Here is a 19,464-nt window from a genome sequence, read left to right as displayed (position 1 = left end):
AAATAATAATAATAATAAAGTAAATAAGTGAGAAAAATCAAACACCACAGCAAAGGAGAACTACTTCTGCTACTACTCTTATCGCCTCTTCGTCTTCGTTAATCGCCGCCGCTTTCGTTAAATCATGTACGCTTTTATCTCTTTCTATATGTCAGTATTTCTGTTATTAATTAATCTTGTTTATTTCATATATGTGTTATTTCTAAGTATCTTTTGTTGATATTGTTTTGTAACGGTTGCATTTGTGTAATTGATGATCTGGTTTGTTATTTGTTCAATTCGTGCTGTAAATATAATGATTAAAGCTAATTTTTCATTAATTTGTTAGATTTTCTCATTTTTGTTTGGTCAAACTTTATAATGTGTGTAGATCTGGACATATGTATCTGTTTGTTACTAGCTTGGAATTGATTTCATTTGATTTGGTTGATTAGTTGCAGTTTCTGTTGAATTTACGCTTGAGTTTACGGTTTAGCGTGAAATTGTTTTGGATTAAAATTTAGGGCGGAAAACAAAGTCAACGTAATTGTGTTAAGAAATATGAGTTAAACTACCCGGAATTGATGTTTATGAAATGTGTTAACTGTAAGTGGAAGTAATTTTTGTTTTGTGTAACATGACTTTGTAAGGCGATTTGGACTGCTTGATTATGAAGAAGTTAGACCTGCAATTGCACCATGAGGATTTTATATGACATGTGGTTCGAGTGGTGTGGGTGTTGTGTTTATTGGTGAACACCTATGTTACTCGGACTCGGCTAGAAGTCCTAGTCCAAGTTATGACAAATTTACATGTTTTTGGCCTAAAATAAGTGTCCTAGTCCAAGTGCCCATGTCCCAGTGTCGAGTGTCCGACACGGGTACTTCGAGGCAAAATGAAGAGTCCGAGTAACATAGGTGAACACTGTAACTTAGAACACATGAGGGCATGATTCCTGTTTTAATGCGTGGGGATATGATTTTAATACGAGGTCCAGTATGTCTCATGAATTTTAGGACGTTTATGATCTGTCAGATGATGTTGTTTTGTGCTTCTTGTGCGTGCTTCCATCACAGGGTCTAGTAATTTTCATATACCCATATGATGTATACTGTGTTGTGGTTATTAGGAATGCTGATCAGTATGGTACACGGGACGAAAAAGGGTATGAGGAACACTACCTATAGCACATACTCAAGGTATTGAAGTTCCTATACCACGATTCGGAACGCTAGTACCTGGTTCAGGGAATGCAGAACAGAAAGAGTTCAAATGTAACCATTTTGGACTTTGGCCAAAGCCAAATGATATATTTATGTGCCTAAGCTGATATTATGGTGTGGTTTCCTTTTTACATCCTTGTCAATCTTGTATTAGAATGCTACATTGTTTTGTTTTGCAGATAATACATTGAAATGAGTCGCCCACAGGAATCACAAAGACCTCTCTTCCCCTTTGGAAACCCTTTCCGCATGATATTACCCAAGGGATCACATCTCTCTCCCAGGTTGATTGCTCTTTTAAACAGTTTTGAGGAAGCCTTGGCAGAGAGGTTGAGAAAGCTTAAGCCAAAGGACAGTGAAGATGTGTTGACCTTGTCTTGGATGAGACTTGCAATGGATTCACTTTGTGCAGTACATACAGACATAAAAACATTAATAACGGCTCTTGAACTTCCTGTATCCGACTGGGATGACAAATGGATTGATGTATACTTGGACAATAGTGTTAAGATGCTTGATATATGCATTGGTTTTTCAGCAGAACTATCACGACTCAAGCAAGGTCACCTCTTTCTCCAATGTGTCATGCGCAATCTGGATTCCATACCTTCAAAGCAATTCATACGTGCACGATCTTCACTTGATGACTGGAAGCATCACATTACTTTAAAAAGTTCTAAAACTGAGAATTGCTTTTCCGTCTTAGATAATCTTGTTGCAACACTTAATGAACCAAAAGTCAAAAACTCATCCAAAGGGAAAGTTTTGTTGCATGCTATGTACGGTGTTAAGGTACTTACTGTTTTTGTCTGCAGAATATTTGCCGCTGCTTTCTCTGGTTCTTCAAAGAAGTTAATGGATCTACATGTCCCAGAAAAGTACTTGTGGGCAGAGGCTTTTACCAGCTTGCAGGCTTTTGTTAATGGAGAAATAAGAACTATATATTCCTCTGGGGGTGTTACTGTATTGAAAGAACTCCAAGCAATTCATGTTGTTGTCAAGAAGCTGTACCCCTTAGTTGAAGATGGCCCCAACTCTATGGAGGCTGAAGAGTACAAGAATTGCATATCAAACTTGGGGAAGAGTGCATCCAGTTTCTCAGAAGGCTTAGATATCCTCTTAAAGGAAGTAGATGGCTTCTTCCAAATTCTTCTGACGGGACGTGATGCCTTGCTATGTAACCTGAGAGTGGGCACTGATGTTTCTAGCCCTGTGCAAAGAAACAGCAATCTAGAACAAGTCGTGAGGTGAATCTTTTTGTCTTTCTTATATATATATGAGTGTAGTTTGCAAGTTCTATGTAATCGGGTGGTTAGAAAGGTAAAGTATATGTGGGAGAATAGTTGTCGTGAAGGTAGCAATTTGTCATGTGTTAGGGTTCTTGTGTTTCATATGTATTTGCTTTCTTATCTATTGTCAAGTTTATGTATATGGTGGTCTTCTATGTTTGTAATCAGAACTATATGTAAATTGTTCAAATTTAAAGGAAATGTTTCTATTGGTTTTTGTTGTTTATAGTAATAATGTTTGTATTACTAAAAAACTTACTGCTTGTATCTTACAAAAATTATTACCAGGATACATGAATATTGATGAAAAGGGTGACCTGTACGTACGAATGAATGAATGTGTGTATATATTGTTTTGATAGAGTTTTATAATTATATTTATTAATAATTACAACTTTCATAAACATATAAGAAATGGACCAGGGAAGGTGAAAGCCAATCTATGTAGGAGAATTCTAGCTTATAAGGAAATTTATTTATACTTCAATAATAATCGAACTTCGTTAAGCATAATCGGAAACAGGGAAGGTTTTAACAAAGTGGTCATCAATCGGGATCCTGATTGTCGTATATGTTGTGTTGTCTCTACAAATTGCTTTCCTCCACCTTCTACACTCGAAAGCCAAGAAAATGAATACGTCGAAGCCGAGTGCTATGCTGCATATGCTACATTCTACTGTCTCTGGCAACCTATTTGTTTCTGATGGAGGAATTATCTTGCCGCTCTTCTCTTCGTTCTCATATAGATGAATTAATTCATTACAAGGATCAATGGAGAATGAATACGAAGATCACTCTAGCATCGCTGGGCTGTTTTCGAGAAGATTTAGGTGACATCAATTAACTGCTCATTCTATTTCTTGACACACATTTTAAAATTTTTAAAGTGATAGTTTAAATTCTTATTTTCAAATTTTTTTAAAAATACAATATATGATTAATATTATAATTCAGAAAATGAAAATTAAAAAAATTAATTTAACAGTGTGGTCAAAAGATATAAAAATATGTGTCAAAAAGAAAGTTCTAAAACAAAATAAGTACTACGTGTATAATATAATAATACTTATATGAAGTCTTGTCCTGAGATTTTCTTAATTTTACGAAAATTCTTAACTTAATGCTATAATCAACTAATCATCTTCGCGTAACAAGTCATTCATTGGAATGTGACCTATAAACCGAACACCGAAAACACCCAAGAAAGGTTCTTTTTGGGTCAATGGAGGAGAAACAATGGCCTGGAAACATTCTAAGTCAACTGAACTTGGTGTTTGGTCATTCAACTTTCTTATGGTATTCCAAGGCAAGGCAGCCAGCTCTGACTTTGTCCATCTTTTAGTGTTGGTTGGTAAATCGGTTATTGCAAGCATTTGTCTTGAAGACTTTTCTCTTTGAATTTGTGGAAGAAATGGAGAGGAAACTGGTTTTCTGCGACTACTCTCTGTTTCAAATAAATAGTAGTATTTAATTTTATGATACATATTTTTAAGTATATTGATCTGAGTTATTATTTTTCAAATTTTCGTTTTATAAATTTGAGAATAAATTTAAACTTTTATTTTGAAGAAAAAAATAAGATATTAAATATAATTATTATATATAGTCAATACTCCCTCCGTCTCTTATTACTTTTCCTGTTTGCCTTGGACACGTTTGCCAACGCACACTTCTTATCGTTAATATCTTTAGTTTTATATTAGTATTAAATATACAAATTTTATCGTATTAAAATACTCATAAATATGAATCTAACAAGATCACTCATGACTATATTTGGTCTTATAGATTTGGCGTAAATTAATCATTTGTCTCATGTTATGAACAGTCCCGACATTTCAAATGAGCAAAGTAAAAAGAAACGGAGGGAGTACTTTTTTACAAGTGTGTCAGAAAATCAATCCCCTAGTATTGTGAATTACCACATTCTATATACAGTATTCTTAGGTCGTCTCTTTCTCGTCTATGTGAAGCAGCTTGATTTTATTAAATTATATGTTAGATGTATTTTGCACTGGGTACACAAATGCGTACAGGACTTTATCGAGGCTGAATACATATTCTCTCCTTGATGCAACTTTGTCATAAAATATATGTTACTCCTCGTTAGACTCACGGCAAGATTTATTATTCATATTTATAATAGCATATCATATAAATATATTAATTATTTGAAAAATAGTAGAACTTCAAAGGGATTCACAAAAAAGTTTGAGAATATCACACACCGTGATCTGATTTGCTGTATTTATTATATGAATTAAAAATGAAATTGACCCTTCCACCGTTCATATTAAATCGAATTGATTAAAATTTTCTATTTAACCATGTCAATTTTTTCATATTTGAAACTTATTTTTTTCATTTTTTTCTATTTAACCACGTTCACACCTTTTCCCCGTATATACCCGTTTTATTTCTATCTAAAAATTTGATTCATATCTAAAAAAATGTATGACAAGTGTATACATCATTATCACCTTCCATAAAAACTACACATGTATGTAAAGTGTTGCATTCACACATGAAACTTATCAACCCCTCTTCACGGATAATCATGTCATATTTAGTTCAAAAAGACTTCTCTTTTTTACAATTCTCTCTCCTCTTTTCCTGTAAATTTCCTTTGTTTTGATTTTTTTTTCTTTTAAAATAAATAAGAACAAAAAATAGGTCAGAATCCATTATCAATTTTCACCATATTCCCCCAAACAAATGTCAAAAAACCATAAATCCATAGCAACCCACAAACCTCTTTTTGCATTTTCCCCAAAGTTAGCACCTTGTTCTTGTTTTTGTCTCTCCAAAATCCAATCTTTATAGAGTTTTATTTTCAAGTTGGGTTTTTTTATTTTCTGGGTTTTCTTTGTTTGTTTCATTTCAATCTATGGAACCAAGCTCAGCAGCAGCAGCTGATCATGGACATATTAAAGGAGTTCCAACTCATGGTGGAAGATATGTTCAGTACAATGTGTATGGCAATCTCTTTGAGGTTTCAAGAAAATATGTCCCTCCGATCCGCCCTGTCGGTCGTGGGGCCTATGGGATTGTCTGGTATAATCTCTTCCTTTTTACTGTATTTTGATCTTGATTTAGTTGGTATTTGTGCTTCTAGTTGTTGATGAACGGTGTGATATAAGTAGGAAGTAAATCTTGATTATGTGTTTGTGATTTGGTGTCTTTAGTTGGTTAGTTCTTGAATTGGAATTTGGAAGTACTTTTTAGATGTCAAATGTGGTTAGACTGTTGAAATCTTGTGAATGACTTCATGTTAAGTTTACTTGACTTGCCTTGGTCTTGTGGAAGTTGATGGATGTTTGGGAAATTTGATCTGTTTTTGTGTTTCATGTAATGACTCTGATTTACGGTGGAACTATGCTTAGACCTAAATCCCCAAATTAAGTAGATTTTGGTGATGATTATACTGAGTGGAAGCTAGATTGTAGTTGAAGTCGTGCTTGAACTCTGTTATCATGATGATTAGAATCTAGTTTTTTGTCCGCGTGACTGCACTGAGACTGCACATGTCTAATGAATTAAGTGCCCTGCAGGAATCAAGCTTTTGAGATTAGGTTAGCTGTTTATTAGCAAGTTGTTACCGTGTAATCACGTTGATAAAAGCCCTTTTGTACTCTTTTTTTGTCATCAATGCTGTAAAGTTCAGACTGCATATGCATATGGTGCTCATTAATTAATCGATGTATAATTATGTGAATGATAGCACCATAATTGCTTTTCTTTTTTGGTGACTCATGCAGTTTACTAGCTGCTTCTGTCCCTCCTTGGTTCTTTACATATTTACTTTATCGCGATGTCACCTTATTAGTCAGTTGGTATTAGTGTTGGTTGTCACCTTCATGTCCATTTTCACTTTCGTCAATTCATTCTGTCCTCAAATCCAGCACATATCCGTCATTCTTAGTTATCAATGGTCAAAATTTCGAGTCTCAGTGGAGAGGAATGTGCGCGTGAATATTAATTTTTTTTAGATCGACCTTACCAAAAAAATAAAATGTTTTTCACCTAATTTTATATTTCCATTTATTTATTCTAATTCTCTATAGCCATTTTTTACAATCAAAGCTTTTGATATCATTTAAATGGTATATGATGTTACATTAGTTAAAAATACTCCCATCGTCACATTTATATTGTCATATTGGTATTTTGGTTAATTTGGCCAATTATATATTAAGATTAAAAGTATGTTTTTTTAATTTCTTTCTAAATATGAAAAACAGAATCTTATGATGCATTAAATGCAGTTTCTTATTATATTCCTTTTGTTGAGTTATCTTGATCATATAATAAATATTATATGCATTACAAAGTTGGTAAAATGCTGACTATAAAAGGACAGAGGGAGTATAATATATTACTCCCTCCGTCCCTATTTATCCGTCCATTTTGGAAGTAAAAACTTGTCCCTATTTATCTGTCCATTTATATAATCAAAGCAAAATTTTTCATTTAATAACCTGAAAAGTCTTTGACTTTGTTCTTCAAGCTATAAATATCATGACTATTATTCACTGATTCATCATATTTGTATTTGATAATGGAGTAATCCCACTAGTATTTTCCTACAATTAAGGCATTAAATAAGGGTATTGATAGAAGTTTCTTATCAAACTTAAATTTTCTTAATATGCGTGAAAATGTTAAAAGTGGACAGATAAATAGGGACGGAGGTAGTAGTTAACAAACATGGTATCTTGGATTCTACATACATCGATGAACCAGACTGTGTATGCCTTGTGTCAGTGAGTGACACCATGAAATATTTTTTATTGTCTGTGTATAAAGTTGTCGACTTGTTTTTCTTTCTAATCAACACCATATAACAAAATTGTTTTGTTAATTGCTCCAGTGCCGCTATGAATTCTGATACTCGTGAGGAAGTTGCCATCAAGAAAATTGGTAATGCATTTGACAATCGAATAGATGCGAAGAGGACGCTTAGGGAAATTAAACTTCTTCGTCACATGGATCATGAAAATGTAAGTCCTGCTCAACTTCATAGTTAATAACCTGAAGATAGCAGACCTTCATTTGGTACTGATTCTATTGCCTAGTTGGTGGACTAACCACTGGAGTATATTTTACTATTCTTCATGTTGATTTACAAATCCAGCTAATAAATTAAGAATGTTTAAAGTTCAGCTTTCTGTATTTTTTAACAATTGCAGGTAATTGCCATCAAAGACATCATAAGGCCTCCACAGAAGGAAACTTTTAATGATGTGTACATTGTCTATGAATTAATGGACACAGATCTTCATCAGATAATTCGCTCTAACCAACAACTTACAGATGATCATTGTCGGGTTTGACCTCACACTTTGGTTCACACAGAATATTTTTTCTTATATAGTTGCCATATTCTTGTACTTATTTGATTCGACAAGCCTGGGAATCATGTTTAGTTTACAAAACACCTCATAAAGTACTAAAATTGACAATGAAATAAACTCATTGCCGCAGTGAAACTCAGTCCTGTCCTCATTGCACTGTGCTTGCTTTATTTGCCACCTCTCACCATTCCCCGATCTACATTTAGCCAACAGTTCTATTTCCGTGCATAACGCTTATTTTAATAGAAATATATTTATAAGAAATAATTGTCAGGCTGACTGGTAGAACTTTGACTTATTGTGATTAGGCTGATCAGTGATCATCAACTATTGGTCTACTTTGACAACCTTCAAGCTAGCTACTGTTTATGAAGGCCTTTAGACTAGATCTATGTGAACTGTGATGACAGTATGACACACTTGTAAGTTGTATCTGTCGAGAACTTAATATTGAGTATTTGAGTGTCTTCCACTCTTCCTCTTAGACTTAACATAGAAAACTCTTAGTGTAGACAGGAGAAGTTGCCCTTGCTTAATATCCTAATTGCTGATGATATCATCAGTATTAAAACATAAAAATGCAAGGCTAACATGTATGTATTAATGTATCATGACCTTCACCCACTCGTGATGATGGCTTTGTATATTAGCGTGATCTGTACTATTGGTGACCAATGAAGCATTCTGAATTTTACATGTATTGGTCGAAAACTTAATATTAAGTGTCTTCCACTCTTCCTTTTAGACTTAAAATATGAAACCCTTATCATGTGTTTGGTTGAGGAGAATGGAATGGAATGACTAAAATAATAAACTAATAGAGGTAGGAGGGAAATTTTGGAAAAGAATGAGTGAGTGCAAAATTGTTATGATGAGATTCGAGATGAAATTGAGTATAGGAGGGAATGGAGCATTCCTACCCAAATTGGGGATGTGATCTCTAGTATAGGGTGTAAGGAAAGGAATGGAGGAAGGAACCAAATTTATAAACAATTGCCCGTCACATGGTTCAAATTTCATTCCATTCCTTCCATATTCATTCACCCCAACCAAATACAACATTAGTGAAGACGGGAGAAGTAGCACTTGTTTCAAATCCACACTGCTGATGATATCATCAGTATTTTAATATAAAGATGTAAGGTATAACATGTATGTATTTTGACCTTTCCCCATTCATAGAAGTGCTACTGGCTTTGTATATCAGTTTGATCTGCATTATTGTAACCAATGAGGAATGGTCAGCTACAAGAAGCATTCTGAAGTTCACATGATTGTGTTCTCCAAATCAGATTGCGTGAATCTGACATAGGAGAGGTCTAAAGTTCTCTGTTACTTGTGCAGTATTTTCTTTACCAACTATTGCGAGGACTGAAGTATGTTCATTCTGCAAATGTCTTGCACCGTGACTTAAAGCCTAGCAATCTGCTCCTTAATGCAAACTGTGACTTGAAAATTGGAGATTTCGGTCTTGCAAGGACAACTTCTGAAACTGATTTCATGACTGAATATGTTGTTACTCGTTGGTACCGGGCCCCTGAATTGCTCCTTAATTGTTCAGAGTACACTGCAGCAATTGATATCTGGTCAGTCGGTTGCATACTTGGTGAAATTATGACTCGACAGCCCTTGTTCCCTGGCAAAGATTATGTACATCAGCTGAGACTGATTACTGAGGTATTACCTTTAATATATTTTTCTTGTTAGCTGTGGAGGGGTTGGGGACTGGTTAAGGAAGAATGAGGTATTTAACTTGCTACAAATTAACCATTAGTCCATTCTCAGAAATTCTAGTCTCTATGTTATATTAGTTTTGCGGCTATATACTTGTGTGCGCATCAGGAAATAATCAAATCACCTTACTAGGACACGTGATGTCTATTGCAACTTTGGAAATTGCTTGTTCTTCTGCTCAAGTTTTCTGAGATTCGATGGCAAGTAGTCATATACATATTCTTTATGTTTATATTCTCTGTAGGTGAGTTTAGGTGGATATGTTTGCCTGTGGCATCTGGGCATAACCTTTTAAAAATATATATATTTAGTTTTAGTAGTGTCAACTAATTATTATATGGGTTTGGCTCCCTAACAAGTGTTTGTTGCACTAGGTTTTTTATGTGCAAGCAGGGGGCCCATCAGGCCCATCCGCGGATTAGACACCCACTCTAGGGTTTTTGCCTTTCCGCGATCTTTTACAGTGTATAGATTGTTGACAACAATCATTTGTCAGGGACCATCTCCCTTATATAGTAGATGCAAAAACAGTGGTAATGAAGTTGTTTCCTTTGTTATAAAGTTATCAGGAGTTCTGCAGAGTTCTGCACTACTGTGTATTGTTGACTTCTAATATATCTGTTAGCGATATGGAAATGAAAAAAATGTTTAAAGCTTTTGATTTTCATCTTGCAATCTGGATTGCCGTGACAACATATGTTATTTTTTGTTTGTTTAAAAGCTCATAGGTTCACCTGATGATGCCAGTCTTGGGTTTCTCAGAAGTGATAATGCCCGGAGATACGTGAGGCAGCTTCCCCAGTATCCAAGGCAACAATTCTCAGCTAGATTTCTTAACAAATCTCCAGGAGCTTTAGATTTGCTGGAGAAAATGCTCATCTTTGATCCCAACAGGCGTATCACAGGTCTGGCTTATATTTTAGTTATTTTCATTCTTTCAAAGAATTTAGAATTTGGATGATCCTTTTAAAGAAAAATAACAGGGCACCTGCAATTTTGAACTCATGTCCTGAATTAACTTTCTTTGTTCGCATTTCCAGGTAATGACAATTGTTTTTTTTCTTCTTTTTGGCAGTTGATGAGGCACTTTGCCACCCATACTTGGCACCCCTTCATGACATAAATGAGGAGCCTGTTTGCCCTCAGCCTTTTAGTTTCGACTTTGAGCAGCCATCCTGCACTGAAGAGAATATCAAGGAACTCATCTGGAGGGAATCTGTGAAATTCAATCCTGACCCGATTTATTAAGGAATTTCATTTGACAAGTGAGTGTTATCGAATGTTGTTAGGTGTTACAGAGCCAATATCATCTTAAGAATGATCCTCAAGTAGAACAGTTCAAATAAATAGAGTGGATATATTGAGGGTTAACAAAAGTTGTTTCTACTATTAACATTGCGATTCTTTTATCATCCTTGTAATATTCTGAGCTGCAGTAGACTAGTAGAGTTTATAGTGTTACTCTTTGTTGAGTTTTCTAACTCTGTACCTTGGTGGTGAAATGATATTTCTTTTTTCACGTGAAAATGTAATTTTCAAATCGACAGGTAGTATAAAATGATTGCAATCACTTCAAATTTTGTTTTTTTAACCTGTAAATATTAGGGCAAATTAGCCTTTAACTTATCCTTGAAAAGAATTAAAACATGCTTTGCTGACAATCCAAATAGTTATACAGTACTAGAGACACAGGTGAAATATAGCTGTATGGAAGCAATCTGTATTTAGCCCATTCTATAAGAACATTTCTTGATTTCTACATCATCAATTGGTAGATTATCAGTAGGAAATGAACACATTCCTACTTTCTCCGGCCCTTGATCAGGTAGCGAACTGCAGGGCTTAGGAAGCACACCACTTGTAACTCCGGCAATATCAGTACAAGTCCAAGGTACCTTCTTTGCCTTCTTTGCCAAACCTATCGTTGCATTAGATATACATATCCCGGTGAATGGATCGCCTGAAATGCCCTCAAGTCGAGCAGCCATTGACACATTCTCTGCGGTAATGTCTCTGTAATTGATCCCTTGAATCACTGGTAGCGCTTTAGGATCATAGTGAGAATCAGCATGAGAGCCGTAGTTTCCTGTCATCCAAAACACCCATTTCATTGTATGCAAGTTCATGCCTTTTACGTATATGTCTTTCACATAACCTCCCCGCCCCACTCCCGTTTTGATCCTGACCCCTGATTCTGTGTTAATGGCTGTGATATCTTCGGCTCTGACATCTTCAATCCCACCTGACATTTCGCTTCCTAAAGCAATGGCAGCACTGTATGGCGAAATGCATGTCAGCCGTCTGATGATCAGTTGTTTGGTAGGCATACCGTATGATATACCATATTCATCCCAACCACTTTTAACAGCTATGCAATCATCTCCAGAGACAATGTAGGTATCCTCAATTTTCGTATTTGTGCAAGAATCTGTAGGTGAAAAAAGAAACGTTTTTGCTTGGTGAGGATGTTCAGCATAATGTGTTAAAGACAGGTAAACTCTGCTAACCTGGATTTATTCCGTCCGTATTTGGAGATGTGACGGGTGCTAAAATCGTAATCCCTTGGATAATGATGTTGCTGCAAATTATGTTTAAAGAGTATGTGACTATCAGACTAGAGTCATCTTTTAACTTCCGCAGCAAAACTCAAAAACCATACATACCTGCTATAAACAGGATGAACATTCCATGACGGGGAGTTTAGAAATGTAAGATTTGAAATCTGAATGTTATCAGAATGCATGATTTCAATAAGGTAAGGTCGTGTATATTTCAGTTTTTTCTTATGAAATTGTTGCCACCAAAGAGCACCCTGGCCGTCAATTGTGCCATTTTCACCTGGTTTGACATGATCATCATCAAGTTTCTTGTTAGGAGATATACGAGTTATTGTTGAGAAGCCAATCATAAAGTTTATCTAATAAGGCTTGCCTGTGACGACAACATCCGTGAGGTTTGTCCCGAAAATGAGACTGATGTACCTTCCACCTGCGGTGTCCCTTCCATGACCGTAAGATGGCAAGGGTGCAATCACCGCCCATTCACTAATTTCCTGAACAATCCATTTTCAAAATTTAATTTACATTCCGTGTCACAGGGCACAACGCTAGTTCGTCTATAGCCAGGACCACCCCGGAAGCAGGGACCAAGGAAAATACCTGGGAAGCAAGGAGGACAGCGTCTTTGTGTAGAAAAAGAGTGAAATGGCTCGTGAGGTTGAAGCTTCCGGTTAACCATTGTCCAGGAGGAACAAAGAGCTGAGCTCCCCCGTCTGCTTCGTACCGGCTCAAATGAGAGATGGCTTCTCTAAAGGCCTTGGTGTTGGATGTCTTGCCATCTCCAATGCCTCCATAATCCGTTATGGATGCACTGTGAGCTCTGCAACTTATGGCACTGTACTCTAAGGTGTTCTCCACTCTTTTCTTGGCTTTTCTGCATTCGGCTCCTCTTAAATTCACCACTCCCACCATCAACACAACGAGTACCCATATCGTCTTCATCACCTGTGAGTAGAAAACACATGATTAAACAAAGTTGAAGAAGCTAGGCGGTGAAGCCTATTCGTAGAGTTTCTTTTTTTTTTTTTTTTTTTTTTTTTTGCTAATTGATTACACACGCACACGTGGGGAGTCGAACTCCCGACCTCCCGCAAGGGGGTACAAGAGCTCTACCGCCACACCAACACCTTGTTTCTTACTTGAGAGTACTTGTTAAAGCTGGTGTTGCACATTATGCCCATTGTTGAGAATGTGATATGGAATGTTTTTTTAACTAAAAGCATACACAGAAATGAGTATTTATAGGACTCAGCACCAACTGGACCACTAGTATATGCTTTTTACTTGAGCAGTTGAGCGAGCATTCATGGGGTTGTGTCATTCTTTTGCATCTTTTTTCTCCGAAAATTAAATCCTCTAAAATGTCATATAACAAGAATTCTTGGATTCATACAAAAAAGTAGGATGAGAAGGTTTTATCGAAGATCAAATTTAATTTACATCAATCACTTGCCGTATTCTCATAATTAAATAAAAACAAGCTTAAGAATTAAGATACAAAACTTGTAAGCAATGAACTAGAAAAGTGCCAAAAATGCTCGAGTGTTTTTATTGACTCGAAGCTTGAATATTGTTCTTGCGAACACCTTTGGGCAATGACCACCACTCCCTCTGTTATTCATTTTGACTATTGGCACATATTTTTAATTATTTTAATCATATAATTAAATTTTATATTTTAAATAAAAATATATAATATCAAAATTTTAATTCATAAAAAGACTAAATATAATAATTTTACTGATCAACCAACCTAAATATGCATGTCAAAAGTCAAAACATTGTATAAAAAACAGAGATTGTGTAATTTAATTAACAGAACTTTTTATAACAATGACAATCTCTGAAAAAAAAAAAATCACCATCAACTTTATCATTCATCGAATCGATAAAAAAAAGGTAAAAAAACAAAAAGCAACTGTGTCCTCTGTGCATCTGTGATTAATAAAATTAAATATACTGCGAAACATGTGTAGTTTATCAGTTGTTTTGGAATTCTTCAGTTGGAAAGTATATCAGTGGGACCCGTTGACGGTAATTATATGGGTAGCTTAATATTCGCTTCTCGTGAGCCTCTCTCCTCCTCCTCCTCCTCCTCCACCACCTCCTTTAGTCATCCCCACTACTGCCGACCCACTTCACGGGTGAACATGCCTCCACTTGTATTTATCCCCCACTTATATCTTATACAAATAGTTAAATCTCGGTATAATGAATATTCTTAAAATCCACAATTTTACATGTAAAAGACAACCAAAAACGACCCTTGATCAAGCTGAGTAATGCAGGTAGATATAAGGTGATGATTATGTCCACTAAAGAACAATTCTTTATTTCATCGGGGACCAAGAGGCTGCAATATTATAACATTTGAAGCTGCAGATGAAGCTTTTTGCTCGTGCATAAAGGGACGATGATAAAATTTTTAATTTCTAAATAGACAAAGAGTGGAACCTAGTCATCAATTGTCTTAACAACCTCCCACCCATGTACAATACGATAAAAATCCATGTCCCGTTAAAAACTGACGTGTTATTGCAAAATCACACGAGCAACTTTACGGGACTCACTCCTCTGAAAAAACTACTTTTAAATTTACAAAACAATTTTTCTATCTCAACAACAATACCAAACCGGACCTAAATTAGATAAGGTGTTACAAGGGAAGCCGCGAATTAATAAATATTAACGAATGCATAAATGCTTCCAGTGATATGGCTGTATCAGCTCAATGTCAAAAAAGAGATTCATTTTCTTGCGGTTTAAGGTAGCCCTTGCAATAATCTCACAAAAGGTAACCATCACACTAATCTCACAACTACTTTGGTATGAACAAAGCGATCAACACAAAACAAACACTGTCAAGCTCCGTTCATATCATCGTAGTGCTGAACCCACACTTTCTGCATCACAACTCATGCTTCAAGTCTAAATAACTACTCACGTAAGAGATACTATAGAGATCAGGTTAAACCTTTAAACTCGAGATTGTTTGTACATGCTACAGTATCAGTGAGACAGTAGCTGGTCACCAAAAACACAGGAAGTGGAATCATTGGCCAATCGAATCTTCAAAAGTACTGCCCAGTGTAGCACCGTGTTGCTGGATAATCTGGACGGATTTCAGGAGAATATCTTGCTCTGCTGCGCATAACAAGTCTTTCCTCTAGAACCACAACCGAAAATCAATATAATGGAGTCAAATATACATACATATTAAGTGGTGATGAGATTAGGAAAGATGTATCTAGCACACTGCATTGAGACTAGAAAGAGCTGTGAGAATAACTGTGTGCAGAAAGCTCAAGTAGTGAAAATAATCACATAAAGAACAGGATTCAAAAGAGGTTCAAGAAAATATATTTTATTTGATCAGAACATTTTGATAAGTAATTACCTAGCAATATTAGAGATGCTATTGTTTTGAGTCATATAATATGGGTTGATTATCCTTAGTAGGTTTAATCCTTGTAGTCCAAGTTAAACCTGAATAGCCATTTTCTTCTTCTATGTATGCCGGATTCATCAGCCAAAAAGTAACATTTTAAAAATAAATCCTTACTATACTTGCCAACCAAAACACAAGAAAGTGCAATGTTGATTGTAACAGTAACTGGCAAGCTTTAAAACAATAACCTAATTGTGACCTGTGATTTTCTTATCCTGAGAAAACAGTACGAACATACCATATGTTTTAGATTGTAGCCAAGAGTCAGTTCTGCATAAGATCTTTCCACTCTAGACAAGAAACAATAAGGTACTTCCCTTTCCAAGAACACATTTGAGTTTGATTTGATCATATTCGTTATATCATCTGAAATCTGGGGAATCTTGTCAAACTCACTGATATGTAAAGGTATCTTAGTGAGCATAGCACGCCATTCAGCACGTGATTTATTCACAATAACCTACAAAAGACATAAAAGCATAACAGGGTACGGAAACATGTTACTACCAAATTATATATACCATAGTAACACATATGCGGATAAAAATCATATCATACTGAAGGCAATGTGCCAGAATACTAGAAGTACTCTTAACAGAACATATTAAAGGCTAGCAGTACTGATGAAGATATGCGACATAATAAATCTAGGATTAATTACGACACAAATGAATGTCTGGGAAAAGATATTTCACGTTCTACAACCAACTAACAAGAAAATCGAGAAACAGTTTAATCTTGGTACGCTGGCCATAGCCAATTATATTGCACCAAACTTTATCTTAGGCTCGTACTATTGTGAGTATTGTCATTATTATGCAGCCTGGTGACCCAAATGTATGCTAGATTATGAGTGTAAATAGCAAGTTTAGTTTGACGATGATAATTCCACATAACAGTTGCAGAAATGCAGCATTTACAAATAAGTGACAAAGAGGGTAACATCCAACCTGACTTGAAAAGAGTGAGTTCGGAACTATAACAGGAAACTTTTCCGCACTTAACAATCTGGTGGTTGTAAGTCCCATTTCTACCACCTGACCTTCCACAGATCCAGCCTGCAGGAAAACAGTAACCTCTTAGAATATCATTAGGAGAGGGGTTTTAAAGCAAACATAGGTTATGATTTAAATCTAATCTTCTGAGAGTACATCATCTTAAAGACACTATGGGTTGAGGATAAGAGCTTGACTTTGGATGTTACAATGGTGATAAGATGGTATAAACACAAATATTATCCACAAGAAGAAATTATTCCTGAGCTAACAATTTTTTAGGCAATAAATAGAGCTCAGTTATCTTTTTTTGAAACTACAGCCTTCATCACTGTATATCAGCAGCTAGCCTGTTACTAATTCATCATTCCTTATAATTCTGAAATTTCATGATAGGATTGCTCAATGAAACTTTTTCCCATTTAAATTGCCTCTTAGACTGAGCAAGATAAGAAGGCCTAGGAAAACTGCAAATTCTCTTCTGAACTAAATGCCAGTTGATTCATCAAAATAATACTGTAGATGGATATGGAATGCAGAAGTTGGTTTCTTAAGTTAACCAATGATTATGTAGTAAAAGAGTAAGAATACTTGTACTGGACTCAAATGATTATGAGGGTAATCAGAAAATTCAGAGGAAAAAACCTTCGATTATCATTACTAGAATTGGCAACAAAAAACAAAGATCTATAACTAAATTCACATAACAAATTTAACTTACTCTAATTGTATCTCCTACTGAAAACGGCCGTGACATTTGTACAGACAACCCACTAAGAACATTTCCCAGAATGTCCTTTGATGCAAAAGCAGTAGCAACTCCTGCACAAGCACATATTCATGTCAACTCAGAACTCAATTCATCTTCAAAAACTTAAATTATTGCTTGATGGCGTGTACATTATAAATTATACGACTTAAGCCATTCCAAACGATCATCATGAGAAATTATAAGAAATGAACTAGTTTAAAGAATAATATATCAGTGACATAAGTGTTCCGTCCATGTTAAACAAACAGTTTCACGTCCTGCGTATATTTCAACACCTTTAAATTAACATACAGAAATTATATTGAGGTGAAGAGCATAATTTTTTTTATGTAAGACTTGCCTCCTATGCCTCCAACAGTAAGTATCGATTGCACTGCCACCCCAAATGCCTCAGCTAAAGCCATTAAACCAAGCGAAAATAGAGCAACAGATGATATTTTGTCAATGGCCAACAGCTTATCTCGATCGACTAGTCCTTGTGAGCTCTTTGAGGCTAAAGCACGAGAAATGACATTTGTCTTCCATCTATGCAGGAACCATACAACTGAAAGAATAACAGCACCTCTCCAAGTCTGTAAAATGTATTGTGATGCAATTGTAGTAGGTGCTACCATATTTGCGCTGTATACATAAAGAAAACAACAACAAACAAACAAATATTTTAACGATAGAATTTCAAAAGTCAAAATAAGCATGCTGACTTAAAAGTAAAAAAGAAGGAAGGGGTGCTAACATTTGGGAGAACGCCATGAAGGTAACGACATATCGCAGTGGATCCTCCAGAGCCCCCCAAAAACTTCTCTCATATGGCACCGGACCCCATAACGAGCTACCCGATAACAGTTGAGCAGGCCCTTGCATTGAAAACTTATGAAATCTCCTCAAAACCTTAGGCATCACAAACCAAGCCAATATTGTACCCGTCAAAGTGCATCCCACTGGCACAATGACATCCTTAAGATAAGGATGCGTATCAAGCAACTGCTGACCATAAGGCATAAGTTCATCAGACACTTCCTTAACCTTTTCCCCAGTATAATTCCCAGCATCAATAACAGATTTCCAAGCACCCTTAACCTTCTCGACCCAGTCCCCTCCCCCAAAACCCCCATCACTCACATCCACACCACCCGAACTAACCCCAACTTCACTACCCCCACTCTTATCCACATTCCCACCCACAGCATTCGACGAATACAACCTCTGACTCACCATCCCAAAACTCCCCCCAAAACCCAAAACATTACTCCCTAACCTCACAGGCATTGCGGAAAATGTACCACACCATTTTGCCCTATCACTCCCTAAATCCTTCCCCCCCTTACAATCAAATTTACCACCAATATTATCCAACACAAACCCAGATGAATTTGTACAGAAACTAGAAGTATTCATCAAACTAAACAAAACCCTAGTCTCAATTCTGCTCAAATCCCTACCAAAACTAAAGCAACTACTGCCTAGTGATCTACTCTTGGCTAACCTCAAAGCAGCCATTCTTACTACACCATTCAACTAAATAACTAAAACCCAGAATTCAAACCAAATCATAAACACTGAAACACACACAAAAACACATAATCATATTCCAACTTTTAAGCCAAGAAAATAGATACACAAATACAAATAGAAAAAGAACTAAAGATTTATTAAAAAAAACAACTAGAGATTGAAGCTTTACTAACCTGTAATCATCTGCTGGTGATTTTTGAGAAGTGAATAACAAGAAAAGTATTCATTTGTTGAATCAATAAAATGTTTATTTTATGTTACTGTATGTGAAACAGAAAAGCCATGACATATCTGCCTTTTCTTTAACTTGTCGAGCAAGAGACGGAGACAATGTCGTGAAAATATATGTATTGAATGACGGGCTAATCCGGAGGTGGCCCATTTGATTCGAATATATTTTGATTTCTGCCTAAGTTTGTGATCAAGCAAATTGGGTGCGAGTTTTTCACAATTTGGATCCATTATAAACTGGATTATCCACTTGAAGCCCATTTAGCTGCTTCTTAAGTTAAACTCCCTTCCTGAAATAGAGTCGTTATATCCTTACAGGCCCATTTAGGCTATTCAGCTACGTTTCCTTTAAAAAATATATCATCCCAG

General features: G+C 35.8%; 4 protein-coding genes across 8 annotated transcripts; 2 read left to right on the top strand and 2 right to left on the bottom strand.

Moving 5' to 3' along the window:
* LOC108209110 (protein BPS1, chloroplastic) lies at positions 1-2,702 on the top strand. 4 transcript variants are annotated; one of them, XM_017379855.2, is made up of 3 exons: positions 26-126; positions 1,109-1,178; positions 1,382-2,702. In XM_017379855.2, exon 3 carries the CDS (start codon positions 1,395-1,397, stop codon positions 2,451-2,453), a length of 1,059 nt encoding a protein of 352 aa, XP_017235344.1. In that variant the 5' UTR covers positions 26-126; positions 1,109-1,178; positions 1,382-1,394; the 3' UTR covers positions 2,454-2,702. The 4 variants fall into 4 exon arrangements, with proteins under 4 accessions (XP_017235343.1, XP_017235344.1, XP_017235342.1 ...); XM_017379853.2 differs by having other exon boundaries at positions 1,109-1,253; XM_017379854.2 differs by lacking the exon at positions 1,109-1,178 and having other exon boundaries at positions 1-126.
* A 2,394-nt stretch (positions 2,703-5,096) lies between these two features.
* Positions 5,097-11,098, top strand: LOC108209190 (mitogen-activated protein kinase homolog MMK2). Its single transcript, XM_017379973.2, has 6 exons — positions 5,097-5,545; positions 7,362-7,491; positions 7,681-7,818; positions 9,190-9,522; positions 10,301-10,484; positions 10,655-11,098. Exons 1-6 carry the CDS (start codon positions 5,379-5,381, stop codon positions 10,825-10,827), a joined length of 1,125 nt encoding a protein of 374 aa, XP_017235462.1. The 5' UTR covers positions 5,097-5,378; the 3' UTR covers positions 10,828-11,098.
* Positions 11,099-11,208: 110 nt separating this feature from the next.
* Positions 11,209-13,434, bottom strand: LOC108209188 (probable polygalacturonase). Its single transcript, XM_017379972.2, has 6 exons — positions 13,277-13,434; positions 12,738-13,082; positions 12,511-12,631; positions 12,243-12,417; positions 12,087-12,157; positions 11,209-12,007 (listed from the first exon to the last, which is right to left on the bottom strand). Exons 1-6 carry the CDS (start codon positions 13,358-13,360, stop codon positions 11,304-11,306), a joined length of 1,500 nt encoding a protein of 499 aa, XP_017235461.1. The 5' UTR covers positions 13,361-13,434; the 3' UTR covers positions 11,209-11,303.
* Positions 13,435-14,793: 1,359 nt separating this feature from the next.
* LOC108205674 (mechanosensitive ion channel protein 1, mitochondrial-like) lies at positions 14,794-19,177 on the bottom strand. 2 transcript variants are annotated; one of them, XM_017375684.2, is made up of 7 exons: positions 19,038-19,177; positions 18,086-18,908; positions 17,693-17,973; positions 17,302-17,402; positions 16,536-16,643; positions 15,824-16,045; positions 14,794-15,303 (listed from the first exon to the last, which is right to left on the bottom strand). In XM_017375684.2, exons 2-7 carry the CDS (start codon positions 18,847-18,849, stop codon positions 15,190-15,192), a joined length of 1,590 nt encoding a protein of 529 aa, XP_017231173.1. In that variant the 5' UTR covers positions 18,850-18,908; positions 19,038-19,177; the 3' UTR covers positions 14,794-15,189. The 2 variants fall into 2 exon arrangements, with proteins under 2 accessions (XP_017231173.1, XP_063944578.1); XM_064088508.1 differs by lacking the exon at positions 19,038-19,177 and having other exon boundaries at positions 18,086-18,983.
* Positions 19,178-19,464: the final 287 nt, after the last annotated feature.

The sequence above is a fragment of the Daucus carota genome, chromosome 2 (assembly GCF_001625215.2).
Source record: "Daucus carota subsp. sativus chromosome 2, DH1 v3.0, whole genome shotgun sequence".
NCBI lineage: Eukaryota > Viridiplantae > Streptophyta > Magnoliopsida > Apiales > Apiaceae > Daucus > Daucus carota.
The sequence above is the reverse complement of the archived record's forward strand: the minus strand, read 5'-3'. Positions and strand labels throughout refer to the sequence as shown.